This window comes from Zootoca vivipara, chromosome 4 (assembly GCF_963506605.1).
Source record: "Zootoca vivipara chromosome 4, rZooViv1.1, whole genome shotgun sequence".
In the NCBI taxonomy this organism is placed as follows: domain Eukaryota; kingdom Metazoa; phylum Chordata; class Lepidosauria; order Squamata; family Lacertidae; genus Zootoca; species Zootoca vivipara.
This window is the reverse complement of record NC_083279.1, coordinates 38,577,946-38,600,537: the sequence shown is the minus strand read 5'-3', so window position 1 is coordinate 38,600,537 and position 22,592 is coordinate 38,577,946. Positions and strand designations below refer to the sequence as shown.

Sequence of the window (22,592 nt, the reverse complement as noted above, 5' to 3'; positions counted from 1 at the left end):
GAAACCAGTTGACTAAGAGATATTGCAAACTTTTCTAAAACATTTAATATTCAGTAGCTTTAATTTGGCTACCAAAATAAGTATCTCTACCCTCTACCTCTTTTAATCATCTCAGTAAAGTTGCAACATGGAGTATTCCTAAACTGGCACTGCAAACTTCACAATGTGCAAACACAAATAAAAATTCACATCTGGATGGGCACCAAGCCTTCTACTAATTTGTTAGGTTTCTTGCATTCTACTGACTTGTTTAAATCTAAGGGTTGTGAGTCTATTGCCAGTCAATGGAATTTTTGCCATGAACTCCAATAGGGCCAGAGTTATGTTTGCCACATCCTAGAAGACAATACTATTACCCGCTATAGTACAGTGCAGGTCAGCAGCACATTCATTTTACATAATCACCAATGGCAAAAACCCCACAAAGTCTGCTCGACCAGAGGAAAAACAACCAATTCACTCACACCATGCCCTTAAAATGTCTTCTTAGAAGAAAATATCATTGTGTTCAAAGGAGCTCACTCTCAGTATAGCAGCTAGCGTATGGACTGGGATGCATTTTTATAAACAAGAAAGGCTTTCAAAAAAGATCCCACGCCCCCCAAGAATCTAAATAGAATTAAGTGTTATTACAAGATCTTATTGTAAAACATCTTAAGAAGGCTGTGAAGGCCAGCTGCTTCCTAAACTATCTCACCTCTTTGATAGGTAGTTGGATTTCAAAATTGTCAAAATATGAAAGGTATTCAACTCTACCATCCTGGTCCAGGTAAACCAGCCGTGAACGCAATGTTCTCCAGGGGACATCGAGACATAAGACAGACTCCACTGCTGAAGCCCACTCACCGGGAGAAATCTTCCCTGTCAAAAATAAATAAACAAAGAGCATTCTATGGTCAAAGGGAAGCAGGTGAGACAATGCATTTCTTATTGAGTCACTATACTGAGCATATATTATTTGATTGCAGGAGAAGTTCTGGAGTTCTGCACACTGAAATAACAATGTTAAAACTGTTAATTTAAAATAAATTGCAAAACTCAATTGCTTGGATCCTAACAAGGTAAGGCACAGAAGGCCATTTTTATGTCCTGGTTCACCACACCACCTCCCTGAGAACCTTCTCTGGAGTCATATGGGTCTCGCTGAACAACATAGAATGGGACATGGGTGGAGAGAAAAGGCTGCAAACTTTCCTGCCATGAACGTCCTTAACCATCTTTGAACCCCAGCCTAATTTTGGCTGATTCTGCACATATCCCCATCCCATGTTGCTCACGGGAGCCTCCACCACTGCCCAGAGAGATTTTCTTGGGATACTTTCCTTCTGTGAAGATCTGCAAGTTAACTTTTTTTTTTAAGATGCAAGACAAGAAATGTCTTATCCATCTGAAATGCAAGATGAGGAATTGCAACAGAATTCATTCCATCTGATATGCCTAGATGAACGTGATTTGAGATCAAAGCAACCACTTATTTTAAGGACATCAGATTGGAGCCTGCCAGGGGGACGGTTCATAATATTATCTAATTTTTTTACATCAGAGATGCATAAGATATTAACGAGAAACTTGCTCACTTCAAAAGATCGCACTGAAAACTGAAAAATTCATTCTCTAATACAATTTTTTCCTTGCATATGTATACTGCAAAACACATGGGGGCCGATTGCGGATCTGGCTATTCTTGTCTATGTAATTAGACTAAATTGCATATAGAGGGCACCAATACCTCAGCTGATGGACAGACTTTATTTCTCTGATGCCATCTCTGCTATTTCCAGTACTTATCTAAAAGATACTGGGTCTAGAGATTTTTTTTTTAAGATGCTTATCTGGAATCTCCAATCACAATTAAAAACCTCTACTATCAGAGACTACAGTGGTACCTCGGGTTACAAATGCTTCAGGTTACAAACACTTCAGGTTACAGACTCCACTAACCCAGAAATAGTATCTCAGGTTAAGAACTTTGCTTCAGAATGAGAACAGAAATGCCATGACAGCAGCGCAGCAGCAACAGGAGGCCCCATTAGCTAAAGTGGTCTTCAGGTTAAGAACAGTTTCAGGTTAAGAACGGACCTCCAGAACGAATTAAGTTCTTAACCAGAGGTACCACTGTACTTCCCTTATTTTCTGGCAGCAGATGTTAAAAGTTGGCTACCTGCTAAGAAAAAGTGTGTAGTCAAACCTCCTTCAAATATACCGTACGTCCAAAAGTTTCCAACCGACCTTTTTGAACTCCAGTGTGCATTGTTTCCCACTTATTAAACCCCATTTGCCATTTTCTTGCCTGGTTTAAAACCTTTAAGAGTTGCTTGGGTTTTCATCATCAGGGCTAGCCCTGACACAACCTTCTTCAGATAGCATTACAGGGTGAGGGGGAACAAATGAAGGCAGAAATGAATGGTGTTAGCTTTTAGTGCGTGGGAGGGGGGGATGAGCATTGTTGGTTTGTACTTCAAGTGGCAGAATGTCTTGGGCAGCATTGTCCATTGTCGTACATCCTTTGATGTAACTCACCATTCTCAGCTACCTAATTGTTAGTATCACTGAAATGCAAATCTTATTGTCCTTCTTTTATAAACTATGCATCTGCTTCTAACCTCTGCTTTCTGTTTATTTGACTTCTATCTCTCACTGATCCATCATAAATACAATCACTTACATTACAGTGAAACGGAGCAACTGCAAAGTGCTGCTTTCAAATTGTGTTACCTGTGCAATTTGGATCGTACTGTCTAAAAGCAGCAATCAGTTCCGATTTGTGTGTGTAAAGTTTCTCTCGCAAGCACTTCAAAGCAGACAGCTCAATTGCAGTCACCCTACAAGGGGAGAAAGTGATTAGAATGGACAGTTAAAGAATCAAAAACCTCTCCTGAGCTGTTTAACAGCAACTCAGCATTTGCTAACTTCCTCAGTCAACTTTCTTTACTTTGGAAGAGTAGCTCCCAAACCATGAACTACTTTAAAACTGCTGCTGAGGGTCTTGGCAGACCATTTAATGATTTTTCTACCCATTGCATGAATTGCAATTTTATAAAATTCAGATTGTAATACAAGAAAATGCAAAATAAAAATAAAAGTAGTACTAACAATACAGTTAAAAATAAATTTGACTATATAATAGATGTGCTGTTTCCCATCTTCAACCACAAATTCACACCAGCTGCCATGAATGAAGCTCAGTGACTACTGGGGGCAGACCAGCGCCTTAGGGACAGTTTTGCATTTTCAGTTCTATTCATAAATCTTTAAAAACTAATATGTGTGCCCTCCTTATCCTACCTCTGATGAAGCGTCTCTTTGCGTGTAGATTTGCTGACTTGATACTGAACAAAACGAGGGATCAGATCTGGGTTTAGTTTGATGTAAGCACCGCGATTACTTCCCTCTGCATAGTAGTTTGAAGCAGAAAAAATAGTGATAACCTGGTTTTTTAAAAGGAAACAAAAATGCAGTTTAAGTAATGAGGATTTCAAGCTTGATCTGGCAAGATTTAAAACAAGTTATAGGCTGAACGAAGCAATATGCATAAGATGACAAAAGCTAATATTGTGAATGAAAGCACCCTTTCCCTTTGTGCAACAGGCTTTAACAAAACAAAACAAAACCTTAATTCAAGTACTGGGCACATTGTCTTTCTCTAGGACTCTGGAGAAAACAGTCCAGCAGAAACTCCATGTGATAAACATGCACAGCTCTTCTACTGAGTTCAAGGGCAAGTTCCACACCTACATTTGTCCTCAACAAATTATTTTATTCATTTATTTATTTGTTGTTGTTGTCTAGTTGTTTCTGACTCTTCGTGACCCCATGGACCAGAGCACGCCAGGCACTCCTGTCTTCCACTGCCTCCCGCAGTTTGGTCAAACTCATGTTGGTGGCTTCGAGAACACTCAATCTTTCCCAACATAAGGGTCCTTTCCAGGGAATCTTCTCTTCTCATGAGGTGGCCAAAGTATTGGATCTGTCCTTCCAGTGAGCACTCAGGGCTGATTTCCTTAAGAATGGATAGGTCTGATCTTCCATGGGACTCTCAAGAGTCTCCTCCAGCATCATAATTCACAAACATCAATTCTTCGGCAATCAGCCTTCTTCATGTTCCAAGTGCTTTATTTATTTATACAGATATTCATATACCACTATATCATAAAAATATCAAAGAGGTTTACAGTAATATCTATATATAATAAATATTCAACCCAGATTATTATCCGCTATTAGAGAAAGATGCATACTGTATTGCCTGCCATAGCTGCCAAGTTTTCCCTTTTCTTGCGAGGAAGCCTATTCAGCATAATGGAAAATCCCTGAAAAAAGGGATAACTTGGCAGCTATGTTGCCTGCATAAGCCTAGTGGGATAGGAAAGTTTTCAGCTTGCATTTAAAGGCTGAAACACCTGCTGAATCTCTATTGGCCAATCAGAGTAGTGCACAAGGCTGGGCCAATGACATTGAAGGCTCAATTTCATGTTGATGCCAAATGAGCCTCACCAACTCAGGGGGCAACCAATGACACTCCTGCAGATGATCTCCCAAGCCATTTAATGAAGTATGGATTGGTGCCCACGTGTCTTGAAATGACTCAGTGGAAAATAAGGAGGGAGAGGTGAAGACAAGAATGAGGAGTAGCTGGCAACTCTCAGCACCCTTAACAAACTACAGTTCCCAGGATTATTTAGGGGGAAGTCAAAGTGGTATAATACTGCCTTCAATGTATACTGCAGATGGAGCCTAGTAGACAACCAAGACTCTGTGCTGATCACAAGTACCACATAAATATGGTTGGTGACTTGTATCTGGCAGAGAAAAGCTCTTGCCTTACTCAGAAAAGCCCAGAGACTTACAATAAATGAAGCTGTCAAGACTCTGAAATTTAATCTGTAAATTTCTGCTTACCTTTCCATTATGAATGATCTCATACCCATCCTGTTTGCATTCGTGAGACCGGATGAGCATTTTCAAATTATAACGTCTTAGCAACCTGGCAGTAACATCTGGTCCGAAGTAACAACCTCCTCCTCGTAATTTGTTTGGTGTGCATCCATTCTGATGTTTCGGATCACTCCAGAGAATATCCATCACCTTTCAATAGCAATTAAACAAAATGCTAGTGACCATCCATCACTGGAATAATGTAAATAATAAAAAAACAGAGTTTGGCAGGTATCTACAAGGTCATCCCATCACTGCATTTAATGGGACTCCCTCCCCTTCCTCTCCCCACACACTCCCCAAATCTACTCCAAAGGCTTGGGGGAACCCCTAAGACTGGAAAGTCCCATTGCCCTATTGGAAACCCTTGCTGTGACAGCACTGTGTTGAATAAAACCCTTAGAAAGAAATATGAATCAGGGTTGTGGAGATCCTAACTGGGTTTAGCTCAAAACAATATAATTTTATTGTACTAGTGGTGAAACCTTAGGACACTGAATAGGTAAATTGGTATGGTGGCACAGAATGTTGGCTCGCATAAGGAATGTTTGCAGTTCAGTCTCTCTGAGGGAAAGGGAAAGATATCTGTTTGACTGCAGTTAAACCTCACAAAGTCTTTGGATTTGGGGGAGGTTGCCTGAGGGGGGGCATCCAGACAAACCTGTTTGCTGAGCATATGTCCTGATTTGTTCACAGGAAGATTAGACAACACTGGAAATTAACATTCATTCCAGTTTGTATGTGGGGAGGTTAGATGACCTTGCATCAAAACAAGAGCCTTTCCCACTATTTCCCTTGTTCCAAAAATTCTGATCTCTTGGGGAAGGCAGTTTGTTGTGCAAGACCTCCCAGCCAGCTAGAATTGTGCAGCCTGAATTTGCCAACGTGACTGGATCTCAACAGCGATGGTCTGGAAGTGCCTTGGTATCTGAGAAGGGATTCCAGGGGGCAAGGAAACTAAAGTGCAGGGAACCCCTGAGGCAAGGGGGCTAAAGGAAGAATTCAAAATTGGCATTGTATTGCAAAAAGGCAAAGGTAGATAAAAGAGGTTTGAGGGTGAGGGCAGAGGGAATACTAAACTCAGACTGTGTTTTATATAAGGGATGTTCAAACAATCACCCCTTACATGTTGAGAGGGTAGGAACACACCTAGAGAGTATACCACTGGAGAGCCCATTCTGTGAAGGAACTCAACCCATATACCCTTTTGATTCAGCCCAACATCATCCTCAAAGCATGAATGGGTGTTCATTTAAGCACTCACATACTGTCTTGACAAACCAGCCATTTTGTTTTGCCTTCAAGCTTCTAGCAACTATAATTTGATTTTAAAGTAATTAGCATGCCCATTACATTATCTCAAAAGCTTGTTTCCGGTTTTTGACGATTATTTCTCAAATGTTAACATTTTAACAGCCAATATTTGGGGGGGGGGGCGAGACTTATGTACAGCTTTAGCATACTTGCTTCCACTCCTTTGTTGTTAATTCTGAGGATGTGTGCGATGTGGTATCACTGCGAGGCTTAAGAGATTGCACCTCCGGAAGGAGACTAGAACTGCCTCTGCCAGGGACGTTGCCGAGATGCTCTTTGACATCAGACACATCCCTACTGTATCGCCTTCTCTTGCTAGGTGATGATGTGGACCTCGTGGCCTCTTTGAGAGAGGTGTGCTGCCCGGAAAGGGACTTCATGGCCTCCGTTCGGTGGGAACGGCTTTCTACAAGACTAGCTCCATGTGGCTTATGGACCGTCTCTGCATTTGACTTCACTGGCCTCAGCACAGACTTCAGCTATAAAGACAAAATTAATGATTGCCATTTATTGGTCTAGATCAGCACAGGCATATTGCTGAATTCTGACAGTGAAAGTGAAAATATAGTAGCTGGTCTACCAGATGCAGGTGAGAAGCAATTCATAAATAAGTGCCCTTCAGCTCTCTATATTGGACAAACAGGCCAAACCCTACGCCAAAGGATAAATGGACATAAATCTGACATCAGGAACCAGAAGACAGAAAAACCAGTAGGAGAACACTTCAATCTCCCAGGACATTCTATACAAGATCTCAAAGTAGCTGTCTTACTACAAAAGAATTTCAGAAATAGACTGGAAAGAGAAGTTGCTGAATTGCAACTTATCACCAAGCTCAAAACCATGGAGGGACCTGGTTTGAACAGAGATATCGGGTTCTTATCTCATTATACATGATAAGCGATCTTCAGCCATCTCAACCCTTGCTTTTTCATGCAAAACCATTTGCAGTCGTTTGCGGTCATCAACAGCTATCAGTCAGTCAATCACCCATTTCCACCACCCTTCTGAGTGATCCCCCCTCCCCATCCCCACCCCTCCCCACCCCTTCTCTACATAAGTGCCTGGAAACTTCCATTTCACTGTATCTGAAGAAGTGTGCATGCACACGAAAGCTCATACCAAAATAAAAACTTAGTTGGTCTTTAAGGTGCTACTGAAGGAATTTTTTTATTTTACTTCGATCCAGACCAACACGGCTACCTACCTGTCACCATAAATAAGTGCTGATCACAATGGAGGTCTCCACAAAAATAATTTACCTTAGCCCTGAAAGTGTGTTATCCTTAATGAACTTCGGTCAACGGTCAAAGAGTGGAGCAGCTCAGCCAGTGAGGCAGCAATAGTCTCCTGACAAGGGTGCCACTTACTCTTACTGGAAGGAGGGAAGGAGCAGTGAGACCAGGGTTGCAGAGGGACACTGATATGACCACTGGATTTGCTCTGTTGATGCAGCGCAGACCTTCTTGTCCCCTTGCCCTTTTCTGTACCTCCCCAGTAAGTGACAGCAATGTCATTGCTGGGAGGCTATTGCTGCAGCACCGCTTCTCCCCCCAGGCAGTGCCAGTCCTTGGGGCTTCCGGGCCAAAGCACCACTGCCCTCCCAGCTTCCCGATACAGTATGTTGCGGGCATGTACTGGTACAGCCAACCCACAGCTCTTGCCATTATGTGCCTGGACTAAAAATCACGGTTAACCCCTTAAAATATTGTTAAGGTGAATATTAGCCTTAAGGTATGGTCTAGAGCAGGCATCCCCAAACTTTGGCCCTCCAGATGTTTTGGACTACAATTCCCATCTTCCCCGACCACTGGTCCTGTTAGCTAGGGATCATGGGAGTTGTAGGCCAAAACATCTAGAGGGTCACAGTTTGGGGGTGCCTGGTCTAGAGAAAGTATGTAGTAGGGCCACATAATGCAACAAACTAAGGCATTTTTTAATCCGTTGTGTTTTGCTAGTTTACTCCTTTAAATTTTCGAAATGCTAATGGCATGTTTCTGTGAAAGAGTTAAGATAGGTAAAGGTAAAGAGACCCCTGACCATTTGGTCCAGTCATGACCGACTCTGGGGTTGCAGCGCTCATCTTGCGTTATTGGCTGAGGGAGCTGGCGTACAGCTTCCAGGTCACGTGGCCAGCATGACTAAGCTGCTTCTGGTGAACCAGAACAGCGCACGGAAATGCCATTTACCTTCCCACCGGAGCAGTACCTATTTATCCACTTGCACTTTGACGTGCTTTCGAACTGCTAGGTGGGCAGGAGCTGGGACTGAACAACGGGAGCTCACCCCGTCGTGGGGATTTGAACCACCGACCTCCTGATCAGCAAGCCCTAGCCTCTGTGGTTTAACCCACTAGGTTAATTCTCATTGATTTCAATAGCATTTGTGTGTTGGTGAGATGGATTGGGGCCAAAGAGAGCAGAACTAAAGAAAAAGAGTGTCTTGCGAGTATAACACCTTACCTTGTTTCTCTGAAATAAATTAAGGAAATTCAAATCAGTAGTGTCCGATATCCCTCCATGTAAAATAAGAACTTTGCTGTCAATTATAGTTGCAAGAGGAAGCCAGCTATAGACATCTTCCAGAAGATGTAAAATTGCTGTTCCATAGCGCTATTAAGTGAAAATAAAGGTGATTAGGTAACAGGTAACAATCACAAGGTCCCTGAAATAATAGCAAATTGGTGTGCTTCATGGGTGGTTTCTCAAAGCCATAAAATAATGAAGTGAAAACTATTTGTAAATCTATGCTTGCCCCATCTCCGAGGCGCCTTGGCCCGCCCCCCAGGCACCCAAGTGGCTAGCTATACCGCTGAGCACATGGGGGGGGGAAATAAAGGGGTTCTTGTGAGTTGGGATGAATGAATCTACCACTTTTTTTAAGTTCAATACTCCACATTTCCACATTCATTTTTTTAAGTCCTCATGAAAATTCATCATCATTTTAGTGCAATTTTTTTCCTAATACACATTTGTATGCAATTTTGCTTAATATACATATTTTACTTGATATACAAATTTCCCTGTTTTAATGCACTTTTGCATGTTATATTCACTAATATATGCATGTACACACACACACTTTACACTACTATATGCATTTTTTACATGTTACTTGGCTGGACAACTGTATAGCAAAAGTCAAGAAAGCGTGAATTTTGAAGGGTCGCTGAGTTTCCGTACACATATCGTTTCAGAAAATGTAAATTGGGTAAGTTCACCATTAAATGCAAACTGAAATCAGTTTACTCCCCATACTTAAGGGTAATGCTTAAAACATCTCTGAGTTCAATATTCTTTACAGAACTAAGGTCCATAAAATTAGCTTAGGGCTTTGAAATGCAAGGAATGCAGTCTGTATCACTTGGCTAAAAGGTGAGGTTGCTAACCTGATGCCACTACCAAAAGACAGCCAAATATTTACCTCGTACTTCTTCATAACTTCTTTTGTGAAACCATACCTGAAACAAGTTAAAGGTTATTTCAATAATGGATCACTCTCTATGTACCTATATGTAAGGGATAATTCTTTCTTCCATATTATAGGTTTATAACAGAGGGGAGGTCCATTATCATTACCAGAGTATAGCAAGACAACCAAAATCGAAGATTTGAACTGTAGGATATTTCTGTTGCATATTTCTGTATCTCCACCCCAGATACAGATTTCCCACTTATTTTATCAGTATGCATCAAGGAACTTTTCCATACTCTGGCACATTTTAACTCCGGTAGAAAGTTTTTGTCCAGTCTGAAACAGGAGTGAGCAAATTTCAGGCTTGTGGAATCTACTTTCAGCAGTATAAGAAAGAGCCATGGATGCGGTGGGCGGATTAATTTTGTTGTTGCCATAGTAAATTAACTTAGAGTCCTTGCTGAAATGCTACAGAGATCTACCAGTATGTCCCAAACTCCTTCCTTCCCACCTCTTATCTAAAGCAAAAGAAATAAAAAATAAGGTTTTCTTTTCCAGTATTTCTGTATATTGAAATGCTGAACCATAAAATAACACAATGCTTCTGCCTTAACTTAAAGATAATGCTGCCAAACCCTTCAGACACCAAGACCATTTCTAAATACCGGTAGTAAATGGGGTCCAAATTCTAACCGAAATGCAGCACAATAATTTGATTCTTACTTTCCATTATACTAAGCTACAGTAACATGTGTAGAGGGAGCTCATAGATAGTATCTACTGATCTGAAATTGGAGCAAAAATTACAAATGCAACTCTTGGTTATCAGATCAAGTGTTTCAGTTGGAGGTTTGGGGAAGACAACACACATAGATTAGGTGAATGAAAGATAATATATCTAGCTAGCTGGCTAGCTAGCTGAACAAAGGCGGTACCTAAGATTCATGATATGGTCTTCATGGTTCCCTCGGTTCAAGTGCAAGTGGTTAGGGTAGACGAGTAGAAAGGCAAACAGGATTATGAGTATTTCTATGGAATTTTTCCCTCTGTCCACAAAATCCCCATTAAAAATGTAGGGGTTTTGCTCTGAAGGAAGTCCATTCTGTAGAAGAAGAAAAACGACAACAACATCTGCAAGTACAACAGATATTAATTATCGCAAAACAAGCGTCAGCCGGTCAACAGGGCACTGCAGAGGGCCTCACCTCCTCACTGATGCCAACATCTCTTTTGTAGCACTGCCATATCACATTAGTAACTGCACCTGTGCCCAGGTGAGCATCAGGTCCCTGGTGACAGACGGAGGCCACCAGGGATGGTTTTACTTATGCTCACCTTGAGCTGTCCACACAGTTCATAAAACTATTCATTTGATATTACTTCTATGTGAACCATTTAGGAATTCTTTATTATGCTTGTCGTAACTAATTGTGGAAAACAACGGTTAGATGTGCATCCTGCCCTACGACCAAGGAGTTCAAGGCAGCATACGTTCTTCCTCCACCCATCCCCCAATTTTATCAGCACAAGATCCATAGGAGGTAGGTTGAGCTAAGGGGGTGAATGGCTGGTACACGGTCGTCCACCCAGTGGGCTGTGCAGCTGTGTGGGCATTTAAACCCTGATCCAATACTCTAACCAAGCAGTGCTGAACCTTTATGGGTTATACCTCCAGGGCCACACACACACACACACACACACACAGAGAGAGAGAGAGAGAGAGAGAGAGAGAGAGAGAGAGAGAGAGAGAGAGAGAGAGAGAGGGAGTCATCCACACACACAGAGGAGCCTCCCTTCCTCAGCTGACCTGATTTTCCTCCCCCACTCATAAAGTGATTGATCTGAAGGCTGGGGAAGGAAGGGTTTTGTGTCCACATTTTTGGTGGGAGGGAGGAAATTCTGCTGCTGCCAAAATTAGTAGGAGAAGCCGGGCTACTCTTCCAATCTCCCATAATGATCATAGACAAATCTGAGGCTGAAAGGAAGGGAATGTTGATGAAGCTGAGCCCTATTCATGCAACATATCTAACTCTGTTCCAATTGCTCTGCCCCCTGCCTAGATGACATATACCATAAGCCGCCCAGAAGTCCAAGGAGGAGCAGTAGAATGAAATTTTGTCGAATGAATTTTAGCAGGTTCTCAAAATGCCTGCAATCAATGTTTATGGAGCCTGGAAAGCTTTTTTTTCCCAGCGCCAGCTCTTAATACACCTTTACATTTGGCATTGCATTTACATTTCAAATGTGAAAATCCAATTTTCTTCAAAATACAATATATTATAGAGCATGCTTGCCTCCCCTTGCTTTCCTTGAACACTTCCCTGGCTTTTGCCAATGCCCTTTTCGAGGCTGGGGATGAAATGAAAATCCATAGCAGCAGGGAACGAGAGTGAAGACAGCTTTCCAATGGTGAGTGGAATAGGGGGTTGCTGCTGCCACCGCCTCATTAGAGTGCCTTCTGGGTTTGCGCTTAATTAGCTTCCCTTTGTCAATCTGCCTTTTAATTCCACTCCAGGATGTCTATATGCATAGAATCAATTTAACACAGGCTAATTTAGCAACTGGCAATTTAAAATATTACGGGTTTGGGGTTCTTTTTTTGAGGAACATGATGGGAAACAGCATCATTTAACAATGATTAGTGCAGTGAATGGAAGTGTCTCCAAACTGCCTGCTTTAATTAAGCCAAGGTCTTATTCTTAAGAGAAGCCATTAAAAAGCATTAAAGGCATGTTATCTAGTTTAACAGACAATGTTAGGGTCATCACTTAAGGCCTTTAGCTGTTTCCCACCCTCCCACCCTTCCCCATCCCCTCCAAAGGCAGCGGCGGCTTGTACATGGTGCCATTTGAGGAAGCAAAATGAAAGAAATACAAGCCACACTGTAATCTGAATCTGGGACTATAAGCTCTAGTGGGCAGTCCATCGATACACCATGCTTAGAGGGCAGTAGCAATATGATCCATATGTTATTATCAGAGAGTTAGAGGAAGATGTCTTCCCGGAAAGATCCCAATGGAGCTCATGCTACCCAGCATGGATAAGGTTAAGCTTCTGTCCCCCATGAACAGTTTGAACAACAGATCACCTGAGGCCTGGGGAGATTCCCGTCTCCCCACCCCTACTTTGTTTATACTTCACAAAAATCGCAAGGAGTATCATCGTTGAGGTTTGATACCTTCCAGTCTCCTGCAGATTGTGCCCTTCAATCAACATTCAGTCCTGATTAACTGAGTGTGGAGAACGGAAAGATGGCCATAGGCCAAAAATTGATACCACAAAGTGCTGGTGATCTCTCTCTCTATATGTTAACTGTTGCTAACGGAATCCAGCGGCGTTGAGGCACCGTTAGGAAACCAGCAACGCCAAATGTACTTACTTTGTAGAAAATCAGCAAAAGGTCATCCAGCTTTCCATGAAGATCACCTAGAAAGAACACAAATGTTCACAATCGGGCCACGGGACCACCAATCGGGCAGGTAGAATACGCAAAACTGGAACCAAACAGTGATTGTTGTTTCCTTCCCTAGGCAGGGTTCTAGAGCTGATGCATGTTTGTGCATGTTATAAAGCAGGCACCCCAAACTTCGGCCCTCCAGATGTTTTGGACTACAATTCCCATCTTCCCCGACCACTGGTCCTGTCAGCTAGGGATCATGGGAATTGTAGGCCAAAACATCTGGAGGGCCACAGTTTGGGGGGGGCCTGTTATAAAGCAATGGTATGAAGCACTAACTGTATGGCGGTCAACTCTTGAATCCGGTTCCCCAGGGGAGCATTTTGCATTCACTGTATACCAGCTGCTTACAGTAGGCATTGTGAAAATATAAACACATATGTATGAAACCATAATATGAAACACAGCAGGTGCAACTGGTTAACTGCCCACCCACTGCCCCAAAGCATTGGGAAGCTGTGTTGGAAGCAACAGAGAAGGTATGAGGAAGCAGCTGAGGCTTAATAGTCCCTCTCAAACTGCTATTTGAAGAACAATATTATAAAATCCTTTTCACCCTGAGGGCTACATTCCTTGGTGGGCAGCCTTTCGAGTGCCACATGGCACTGGTGGTCAGGGTCAGAGGCAAAAATGAGGAGAACAACAAATGTAATTTTTTTAAATTTTTGTATAGTATACTAGTTAACACTCACACTTGAATTGTTGGCGGTGATGCAAGTGACTCCTAAACACTACTCTGCTCTTTTCCAGGCAAATATGACCAGGGTGAGAAAGCTCTCGAGAGGGAGGGGGATCATATTGAAAATGGAAAGGAGTCTTAAAGGAATTTAAAGTGGGAAGAAGCTATTTTAAGACTTTAAAATAGAAAGGGGGAGGGGACATTAGCTTCGTAATGTGGAGCATATTAAGTCCTTTAAGACCAAACCCAACAAATATTACTATGAAATAATAAATTAAGTATTTTGATTGGCTTTAGTGGGGTTTAAATGACGCTCATTAGAGGAACTCTCACATATGCAACACATGAACCAGATGAATATTTAATGCCTGTTTCAATGTAGAAAGTTAAAAAGGATTTGACGGAAGTGACATAGATCTCATTTTGTGGCAATCAAAATTTTGGCTCAAACTTCAGTAAAAAAATACACTTTCATCTGTCATTAAGGATGTTTTGAGCATGAAGACTATTATTTGCTTGAAGGACACATCAAAAAAATCTCTCAGATGCTCTTTCAATTGTGCAAATGAGGACACCCATTGGAGGATGTATGTACATTGATTATCAAGGCCACACACACACACGTGTGTGTGTAGAAGTCTAAGGATATTTTGTTCTTGCTCATTGAGTGGTATAAACCTGTAAATAAAATATATATTATCTATTACTGCACTGAATGCTTGAAGCATCTTTTATTAAAATTTGGTTTCTCTCTGCACCTGCAGCAGTACAATTAATTTATTTTGTGTGCGCGTCTTCTCTTGATTTCAAGAGATAGACTAATTATTACTAGTAACCATTCAGTGCTGTCTTGCAAGTGGGTCTCCAGGCTCGAGCAAATCCAGGAAGTCCAATCCCATCCATTCACCCATGCATGGCAGTGTAATCAAGGCAAGATGACTGAGAAGCAAATAGATGTTGCCATATTTAGCTGACTCTTTACATAGCTGCCAAGTTTTCCCTTTTCTCACGAGGAAGCCTATTCAGCATAAGGGAAAATCCCTTAAAAAAAGGGATAACTTGGCAGCTATGTCTTTATGCAGGTGGCCAATTGGTGGTCCATGGCCACAAAGCAATTTTATTTGGCTCCAAATGGATCCTCAAAACTCAGGATAAAACATTTTGCCTCCAGTTTTACTATGTGGTTTTTCTTCTTGAGAAAAGGAAGATTGCTTATAATACGTATATATCCATATACTAGACAACCACATATGAATTTGTAGTTGTTTGCATATATTAGTGGTGTATTATACTTTGCTTTTCTTTCTCTTTTTATGCACCTTTTCTTTTGCTCAAGTGAAATACTTTCAATCCAAAACTAAAATAAAAAAGAAGATTTCTTTCTGAATTTCTGCATGAGAGAAAGAATATGCACTTTAAGGTTTGGCCTCTCTCTCTCTAAATACACACCCCTCAGGACAAAGACTGCATAACATTTTCCCACTGAGCCATCCATATATTGGGGGGGGGGGAGAGAGAGAGAGAGAGAAAGAATGCATCATTGGTTTGCTCATTTTCATCCCTCTCCCTCTCTCTCTCTCTCTCTCTCTCTCTCTCTCTCTGTGTGTGTGTGTGTGTGTTTGTGTTTGTGTGTGTGTGTGTAGCCCCCCAGTAGAAGTATCAATGAACTGGCATTTTCTTCTATCATGATCATATTCAGGAACCATTTGTTGAAGCACTTGTGGGAAGGCAAGAGGTGAAAGAAATTATTTACCACACACAGTAGCATTTTACAGATGGAAAAGCAGCTCTTTTCTTAAAAGTTTGCCAGATTTAGTCACTGACTCACCCAGCAACATCTGACAGGGGGGGAAGTGGGAGGAAGTGTTCGGCTTACTTAAAAAATGCCAGGGGACGAGTCATCAGCCACACACACACACATCCATAATAAAGGGAAGACAGGACGGATTTGTATTGTGAGAGGGTTGGGGAAGTGTAACATTCCAATGGCAGCTATAAAGAACACTTATCACTGGTTGGTGGGGAGTGGGGGTTGTGGTCTGGCGTGGCCAAGGTGGGTCAAGGCTGACTTTGGGAAGGGTTCATTTCTGTCCAGATGCGCAGACAGGGGCTGCTGGGCCATAGCACCCTCAAAATGGTGATAGGGGGGGTCACCCCAATTTGATGTATGCCATAGGGCAACCCCTAACCTTGGTTATCCCTGCCAAAAATCAACCAGTAGGCAGGCTGGTTGAGTCAGGATACACATCCAATGCCTACGCCCAAACCTGCTGGCACCTGTAATCAATAAAGCTGTGGCCTGCTTAAATCTCCTTTTGGTTGTCCTGAACCTACATATTGCTTTGGCCCTACAGCGCCTGGGCCTGCAACCACAAATGCTAGCCAGTCCTACAAATTCACAATATACTTTAGATATCAACCCGGTGCCACATTTCTCTTAAGGAGAACTTACCACAAATGGTTATTTCCTTGGTATAAGAGGTGGACAGGTGTGTGATGTTTGGCATCTGCTGAAGGACCTTCCTGGTCTCGTGTAGCAGCTGAAGAACGTATCGGGCGTGGAGGTGCTGTACAGAATCGTGCAAGAAGACAGAAATGATATATTACAGAGTCGTTGGAAGAACTCCATCACCAAAGCCCAGCAAGCTTTGTGCTTGCACAAAGTTCTTGTCAGCGTGACAAATATTTTGCAGTCATGACCGCAGATTTGGGGGGGATTGTCACTGCACAGGCGAGCATGGAGATGGGGGACATCTCTACTGCAGGAGCAGCGTCGGTGGCCATACTGTATTAAGAATCATCATCCTTTCATTTGTATGCCACCTTTCCCTAGGTAAAACCATGCTCAAGGTGGCTTACAACATGAAAAGATTTACTTGACTGCACACATAACAAAAGTAGTTTGAAACATGGAATAAAACACGTGAAAAAGTACACAACCGAATTGAACAAGTGCCACAGAAATCATAATATATAGAACAAAGATACAAATAACTGATATCAATAACAGAAACAGAAACCCCTAAGCAAAACTCAGCCTCAGCTTTCATAGCTGGAGTCAGTCAGTCAGGGCACCACCTTCCTCAGCCAGGCCGGGGGGGGGGGGGTGCGGAGCCAGCAAGGCAAGGAGCAGCAAGTCTTCCAGGACTCACAGCAAAGATTGCCTCTGTCCTCTACAGAGGACTCAACTTTTGTAGCTGGAGTCAGTCCAGACCCTACCCTCCCAAGTCAGGTGGAAAAAGGCAAGCAAGGCAGGGATCATAGTATCAATATTGAGTTATAAGTGTGTGTAAGGGATGTACCGGTAGCTCAGTGCTTGCAAAAGATCCCAGGTTCAACTCCCAGCATCTTCAAGTAGAGCTGGGAATAGGCCCCATTTGAAACCCTAGAGAGCTGCTGCCAGTCAGTGTGTACACTGAGCTAGATGGACCAGTGGTCTAGCTCAACATAAGCCAATTTCCTATGTTCAGTAATGTATTCCGCTGCCCCTATTGTTTTAGTGCGGTTCTTGACATTGCCAGAACAGCTGCAGGTTTTACCCAGAGACTGCGGAGTTCAGTTTTAGCGCAGCCAACAGATCAAAGGAAGCAGAAATGCCATGGGATGGGATATCCAGCTCCGCAATGTTCGTCTTTCAAATTAAACCATATACCATTATAGCTAAAGAAATTGATAGCATAGGGCTGTGCGAGTCTCCTGCGCCAAATGCTCTCAAGAGCAGCAAGTGCCAACAATGACTAAGCAATTGCTAAAAAAGCGTGACAGTGGAAAGAATTATGTTTTCTTCTCTGGTGAATGTATTGGGGTGAATAAACAGCCTTTCAATGGGAACAGGGCTGGCAGAGCAGCCTTTTTTTTTTTGTAAAGCTGTCAGTTGAGGCCTGTCGCATTTAATAGAATCACAGAATTGTAGAGTTGGAAGGGACCCCTTGCAATGCAGGAATATGCAGGTGTTCCATACGATGATCGAACCTGCAACCTTGGCATTATCAGCACCATACTCTAACCAACTGAGCTATCCAGGCAGAATTTATACACACATAATTTTATTTGCATGCCACCTTTCCATTATTAAAACTATGCTCAAGGCAGCTACATGAAAAAAATACATAATTACAAACCTAGCAAAAATAGTAACAAACAGTAAGTAAAACATCAAAAAGTAAAAAAATCCTTCCAGTAGCACCTTAGAGACCAACTAAGTTTGTCATAGGTATGAGCTTTCGTGTGCATGCACACTTCTTAAGATACAAAAGCTCATACCTATGACAAACTTGTTGTTGTTATTTAGTCGTTTAGTCGTGTCCGACTCTTCGTGGCCCCATGGACCATAGCACGCCAGGCACTCCTGTCTTGCACTGCCTCCTGCACTTTGGTCAGACTCATGTTCGTAGCTTCGAGAACACTGTCCAACCATCTCGTCCTCTGTCGTCCCCTTCTCCTAGTGCCCTCCATCTTTCCCAACATCAGGGTCTTTTCCAGGGAGTCTTCTCGTCTCATGAATTGGAGCCTCAAGTATTGGAGCCTCAGCTTCACGATCTGTCCTTCCAGTGAGCACTCAGGGCTGATTTCCTTCAGAATGGCTAGGTTTGATCTCCTTGCAGTCCATGGGACTCTCAAGAGTCTCCTCCAGCACCATAATTCAAAAGCATCAATTCTTCGGTGATCAGCCTTCTTTATGGTCCAGCTCTCACTTCCATACATCACTACTGGGAATACCATAGCTTTAACTATACGGACCTTTGTAGGCAAGGTGATGTCTCTGCTTTTTAAGATGTTGTCTAGGTTTGTCATTGCTTTTCTCCCAAGAAGCAGGCGTCTTTTAATTTCGTGACTGCTGTCACCATCTGCAGTGACAAACTTAGTTGGTCTCTAAGGCAGCGTTTCTCAACCGCTGTTCCGCGGCACACTAGTGTGCCGCGAGACATTGGCTGGTGTGCCGCGACGTGCGGCGACGAGAAGGGCGATTTGCATTGTCACATGCCTGGCGGCCGCCAATACACATCGCTGTCCCGCCGGAAAGCAATATTTCTCCTCCTCTTTCCCAAAGCTCAGTGACCCGCCGAACAGCTTGTGAAGCCTTATTACAGGAGATTGCAACCAACACAGCAATTGGCAAGTGTTTCTTACAGTCATAATTATAGTCAATATAGGGCGGCACAGAGTTAATTTTTTTAACTTTTTTAATTGTGGTGTGCCTCGTGATTTTTTTCACGGAACAAGTGTGCCGTGGCCCAAAAAAGGTTGAGAAACACTGCTCTAAGGTGCTACTGGAAGGATTTTTTTTATTTTGTTTTGACTGCATCAGACCAACACAGCTACCTACCTGTAACTAGTACATCAAAAAGTACACAACCAAATTAAACAATGCCCACATAAATCATAATAAGAACCAAAATAAAGATACAAAAAAGTATCAAAAAGAGGAACAACCCCCTAACAAAAGAACAACCCCCTAACAAAAGACCCCTCAGTAATACCCCGATCCCACTCCGTAGTATTGCTTCTGCTATTACATATCCTTTCTTGTAATTGTTTTCAATGCAAACCCCTTTGAACATTTGGGAAACTGGCATACCATATTTTGGTAAATAACTAAATGCACCATTGTTCATCTCTTTCAATATGTGCATATCAAGTGCTTACAAATTCCTTTCCCCTCCACCATGATGCACATTAGCCTTCCAAGCCCTGCTGCCTTAATGGTGTCTAAGATGCCCTTACGATTATCAGCTGACACTTTTAGAGAGACCATAAAAATAAAACAGAAATCCATTTAACCATCCGCCTGAGCTTGCCTGTCGGTGCTTGAAAGCCTGAAGAAGAACATCAGTGTCAGCAACAGTGAGGGGGAAACAAAGGTGGGGCCCATAGTAGGAGGCAGGGACCTCGATAGTCTGTTCATATTTTCTCATTGTATGATCACTGGTGGTGGAGAATAAGTTAGAGCTTACGTCTATAAAGGAAGCAGAAAAGCAACTTACAAAATTGGTATCTGAAGAAGTGTGCATGCACACGAAAGCTCATACCCAAATAAAAACTTAGTTGGTCTTTAAGGTGCTACTGAAGGAATTTTTTTTATTTTGTTACAAAATTTTACTTAGTTGACAACAAATGTGCCATTGGATAATGAGTTCATGAACATTTGTTTAAATTGATGATATATTCAGTGTAATGCCAACAAATATAACAGACGCTAAAATCCAAAGAACCTTTTGGGCATTTGCAAGAACAAGTAAGAGCTTTGTCAGGCTCAGGGTTGTTCTGACTTCGAGCCCAGTTTAGGCATTGAAACCTCCTTGGTTGCCCTTTCCTTTATCAGGAAAGTGACAGGAGAGGTGTTTTTTATTTTTTTAAAAAAAGATTTTTATTAAAGCTTTTCACAATACAGTACGATAAAAGCTACAAAAAATACAAACAGATCCTGTAAAATATGGAGTCTTCTCCTAAAGGCAATTCTCAGTCCCCACCACCCACAGAAGGTAGCAACCCTTCCCAGCTCTCACTTTCCTTTCTCCTTCCAGCCTCTTGCCTTTGGAGACCAACAGGGCCGGCTTTACATAGACCCCCGGTGGTGCAGTGCACCACGGCGGGGGGGCTGGCAAGCTGGGCGCCGGCCTGGCAATGAGGGCGCCGTGCGGCGAAGCCGCACGAAAACCAATTGCGCCCTGCGAGGGTGGGGCGGGCGGCGGAGCGATCTCCGCCCCTCAGCACCAGGGCGCGCGATCTGCTCAAGACGGCGCTGGAGACCAACATTTCCCTGTCTCCCACCCAGGGCTCTCCATCAAACATCTACCACCCACATGAGTAAACACTCCCAAACATAGGACTCCTAAAAAAAGAGGCAAGGGAGAGAGAGAGAAAGGAAAGACAGAGAAAGAGTGAAAAGTAAAAAAGAAACATTAGAGAAAAATAAAAGGACTTCTGAGGTTCCATCTGCCAGTTACATTTTTAAAAAGAGAGATTATTTAAGATATTCAGTCCACGATCTTCTCCACTTTCTGTTAAACAATATTTATTTTAAGCCAAAGTGTCTCAGAGTCATTCATTTCTTTTCTCCACAAAAAGTCCAAGAGGGGTTCCCGGACTAGTAGTAGTAAATGTCTGCCATGTTTCCCCCCTTTAATATTAACTTTACCTCCATTAATTGCCAATTACCCCTACTGAGTGTCAATTCTTCCATCTATGTCTATGTTGAAATCTCTCGACAGGAGAATTTTAAATTGCGGCTGAAATCTTATTGTTTTCCTGTGCTGCAGATGTTTCAGCGATAAACCTCCCACCCACAACCACAGGGCTTCTGAATGTGATGTGGTTCAATTCAGGTTCAAGAAAACACAAGTTGATCAGCCTCTTCAGACCTTCTCTGCTCAAGAAGGGAAGGCTCAGGACTGAGGAAGTGGGAGACACTGAGGTGGAGCCAGTGTGGTGTAGTGAGAGTGGTAGACTCATAATCTGGTGAACCGGGTTCGCGTCTCCGCTCCTCCACATGCAGATGCTGGGTGACCTTGGGCTAGTCACACTTCTCTGAAGTCTCTCAGCCCCACTCACCTCACAGAGTGTTTGTTGTGGGGGAGGAAGGGAAAGGAGAATGTTAGCCGCTTTGAGACTCCTTAGAGTAGTGATAAAGTGGGATATCAAATCCAAACTCTTCTTCTTCCTACTCATGCTAATATTTCCTACTCGGGGCTCTTTTGTCACCCACGGGGACTACAGAATAATGTTTCACCTATGCTTTTTGTATGATATACACAATTCCCACAGGGGAAAAGCTTCTGCAAGTATGGTGTTATGTACTGAAAAGAAAACTATCAACCAATCTTGGCATTTACTGGAGGACATGCCAGCTTGTACAGGGAAAACCACTAATTACTTCTAAAGGAACAAGGACTATGGCAAACAGACTGAGTCACAGCAGCCTACATTAAAATCACAATTATAAAATATTGTCAGGAACAAACATTGCTCCAAGAGGCATTTTCTGCATAAGAGCATGCTGTAATTGAAATGTGCTAAGTGTGATAAGAATTTGGAGTGCTTCTTAAAAGTAAACATTTCAAGTTATTTATTGGCTTCCTTGCAAACAACCCCAAACAAGAGCCACAGTCCCTGGTTTCTCAGCATCAGTCATAGGAAATCTGCACTCCCTGCTATTTGGAAAATGGGATTGTTAGTCTTTTTAAAATATATATTATTTACTTTGAAAAATCATTACAGAACATGAAAGCAAAACTTTCCCACGTACCTTCACAGATTCAAACATATACATCATATATATATAACATTTACATATACCAATATATAAGAGGCATTCTAAAGGTCAATCTCATATATACCATGTAATTTAAACTCCTAATGGCAGCATATAATTTACAGTAGTTCTTTTTCTGTTATGCCCGGTTCTTTTTCAATATGTTTCTACTGGGACCAGTTTGGCCATTTCTTCCCTAATAATTTAATAGCAATACATCATCAGTTAATGTTTCCTTCATCATTCCCACCACCATTTGCCAATACAACTGCTTTTTTTTTTTTTTACAAAGCTATGACATATGGTAAAAATCACCGTTTACTTATGGATAAATCCAGGGCTTTCTTTCTTCTGACTTACTGACCATTTTACTTTTCAATGAAGTCCAACACCATCTTAAAGCAAATTTATTTATGGATCATAGCTGTCGAGAAACTTGAATCCTTTTGAAACAGACATTCCCATACCTCTCTTGGGATTTTTCTATTCATATATTTATTCCATCTCATCACAGTTATTGACTATTTTCTTACATTTTAAAA

The 22,592-nt window shown here is 42.2% G+C and overlaps 1 protein-coding gene across 3 annotated transcripts in view; it reads right to left on the bottom strand.

Moving 5' to 3' along the window:
• Positions 1-22,592, bottom strand: part of PPEF1 (protein phosphatase with EF-hand domain 1) — a 50,580-nt gene that overhangs the window by 3,153 nt on the left and 24,835 nt on the right. For all 3 annotated transcript variants that reach the window (XM_060273513.1, XM_060273514.1, XM_035116587.2), the window contains 11 exons: positions 19,598-19,755; positions 16,252-16,366; positions 13,043-13,089; positions 10,599-10,765; positions 9,673-9,709; positions 8,712-8,861; positions 6,399-6,728; positions 4,900-5,085; positions 3,286-3,428; positions 2,716-2,822; positions 698-861 (listed from right to left, as the gene is read on the bottom strand). In XM_060273513.1, the coding sequence (XP_060129496.1) occupies positions 698-861; positions 2,716-2,822; positions 3,286-3,428; positions 4,900-5,085; positions 6,399-6,728; positions 8,712-8,861; positions 9,673-9,709; positions 10,599-10,765; positions 13,043-13,089; positions 16,252-16,366; positions 19,598-19,755 (1,604 nt within the window). The remainder of the gene's footprint in view (positions 1-697; positions 862-2,715; positions 2,823-3,285; positions 3,429-4,899; positions 5,086-6,398; positions 6,729-8,711; positions 8,862-9,672; positions 9,710-10,598; positions 10,766-13,042; positions 13,090-16,251; positions 16,367-19,597; positions 19,756-22,592) is intronic.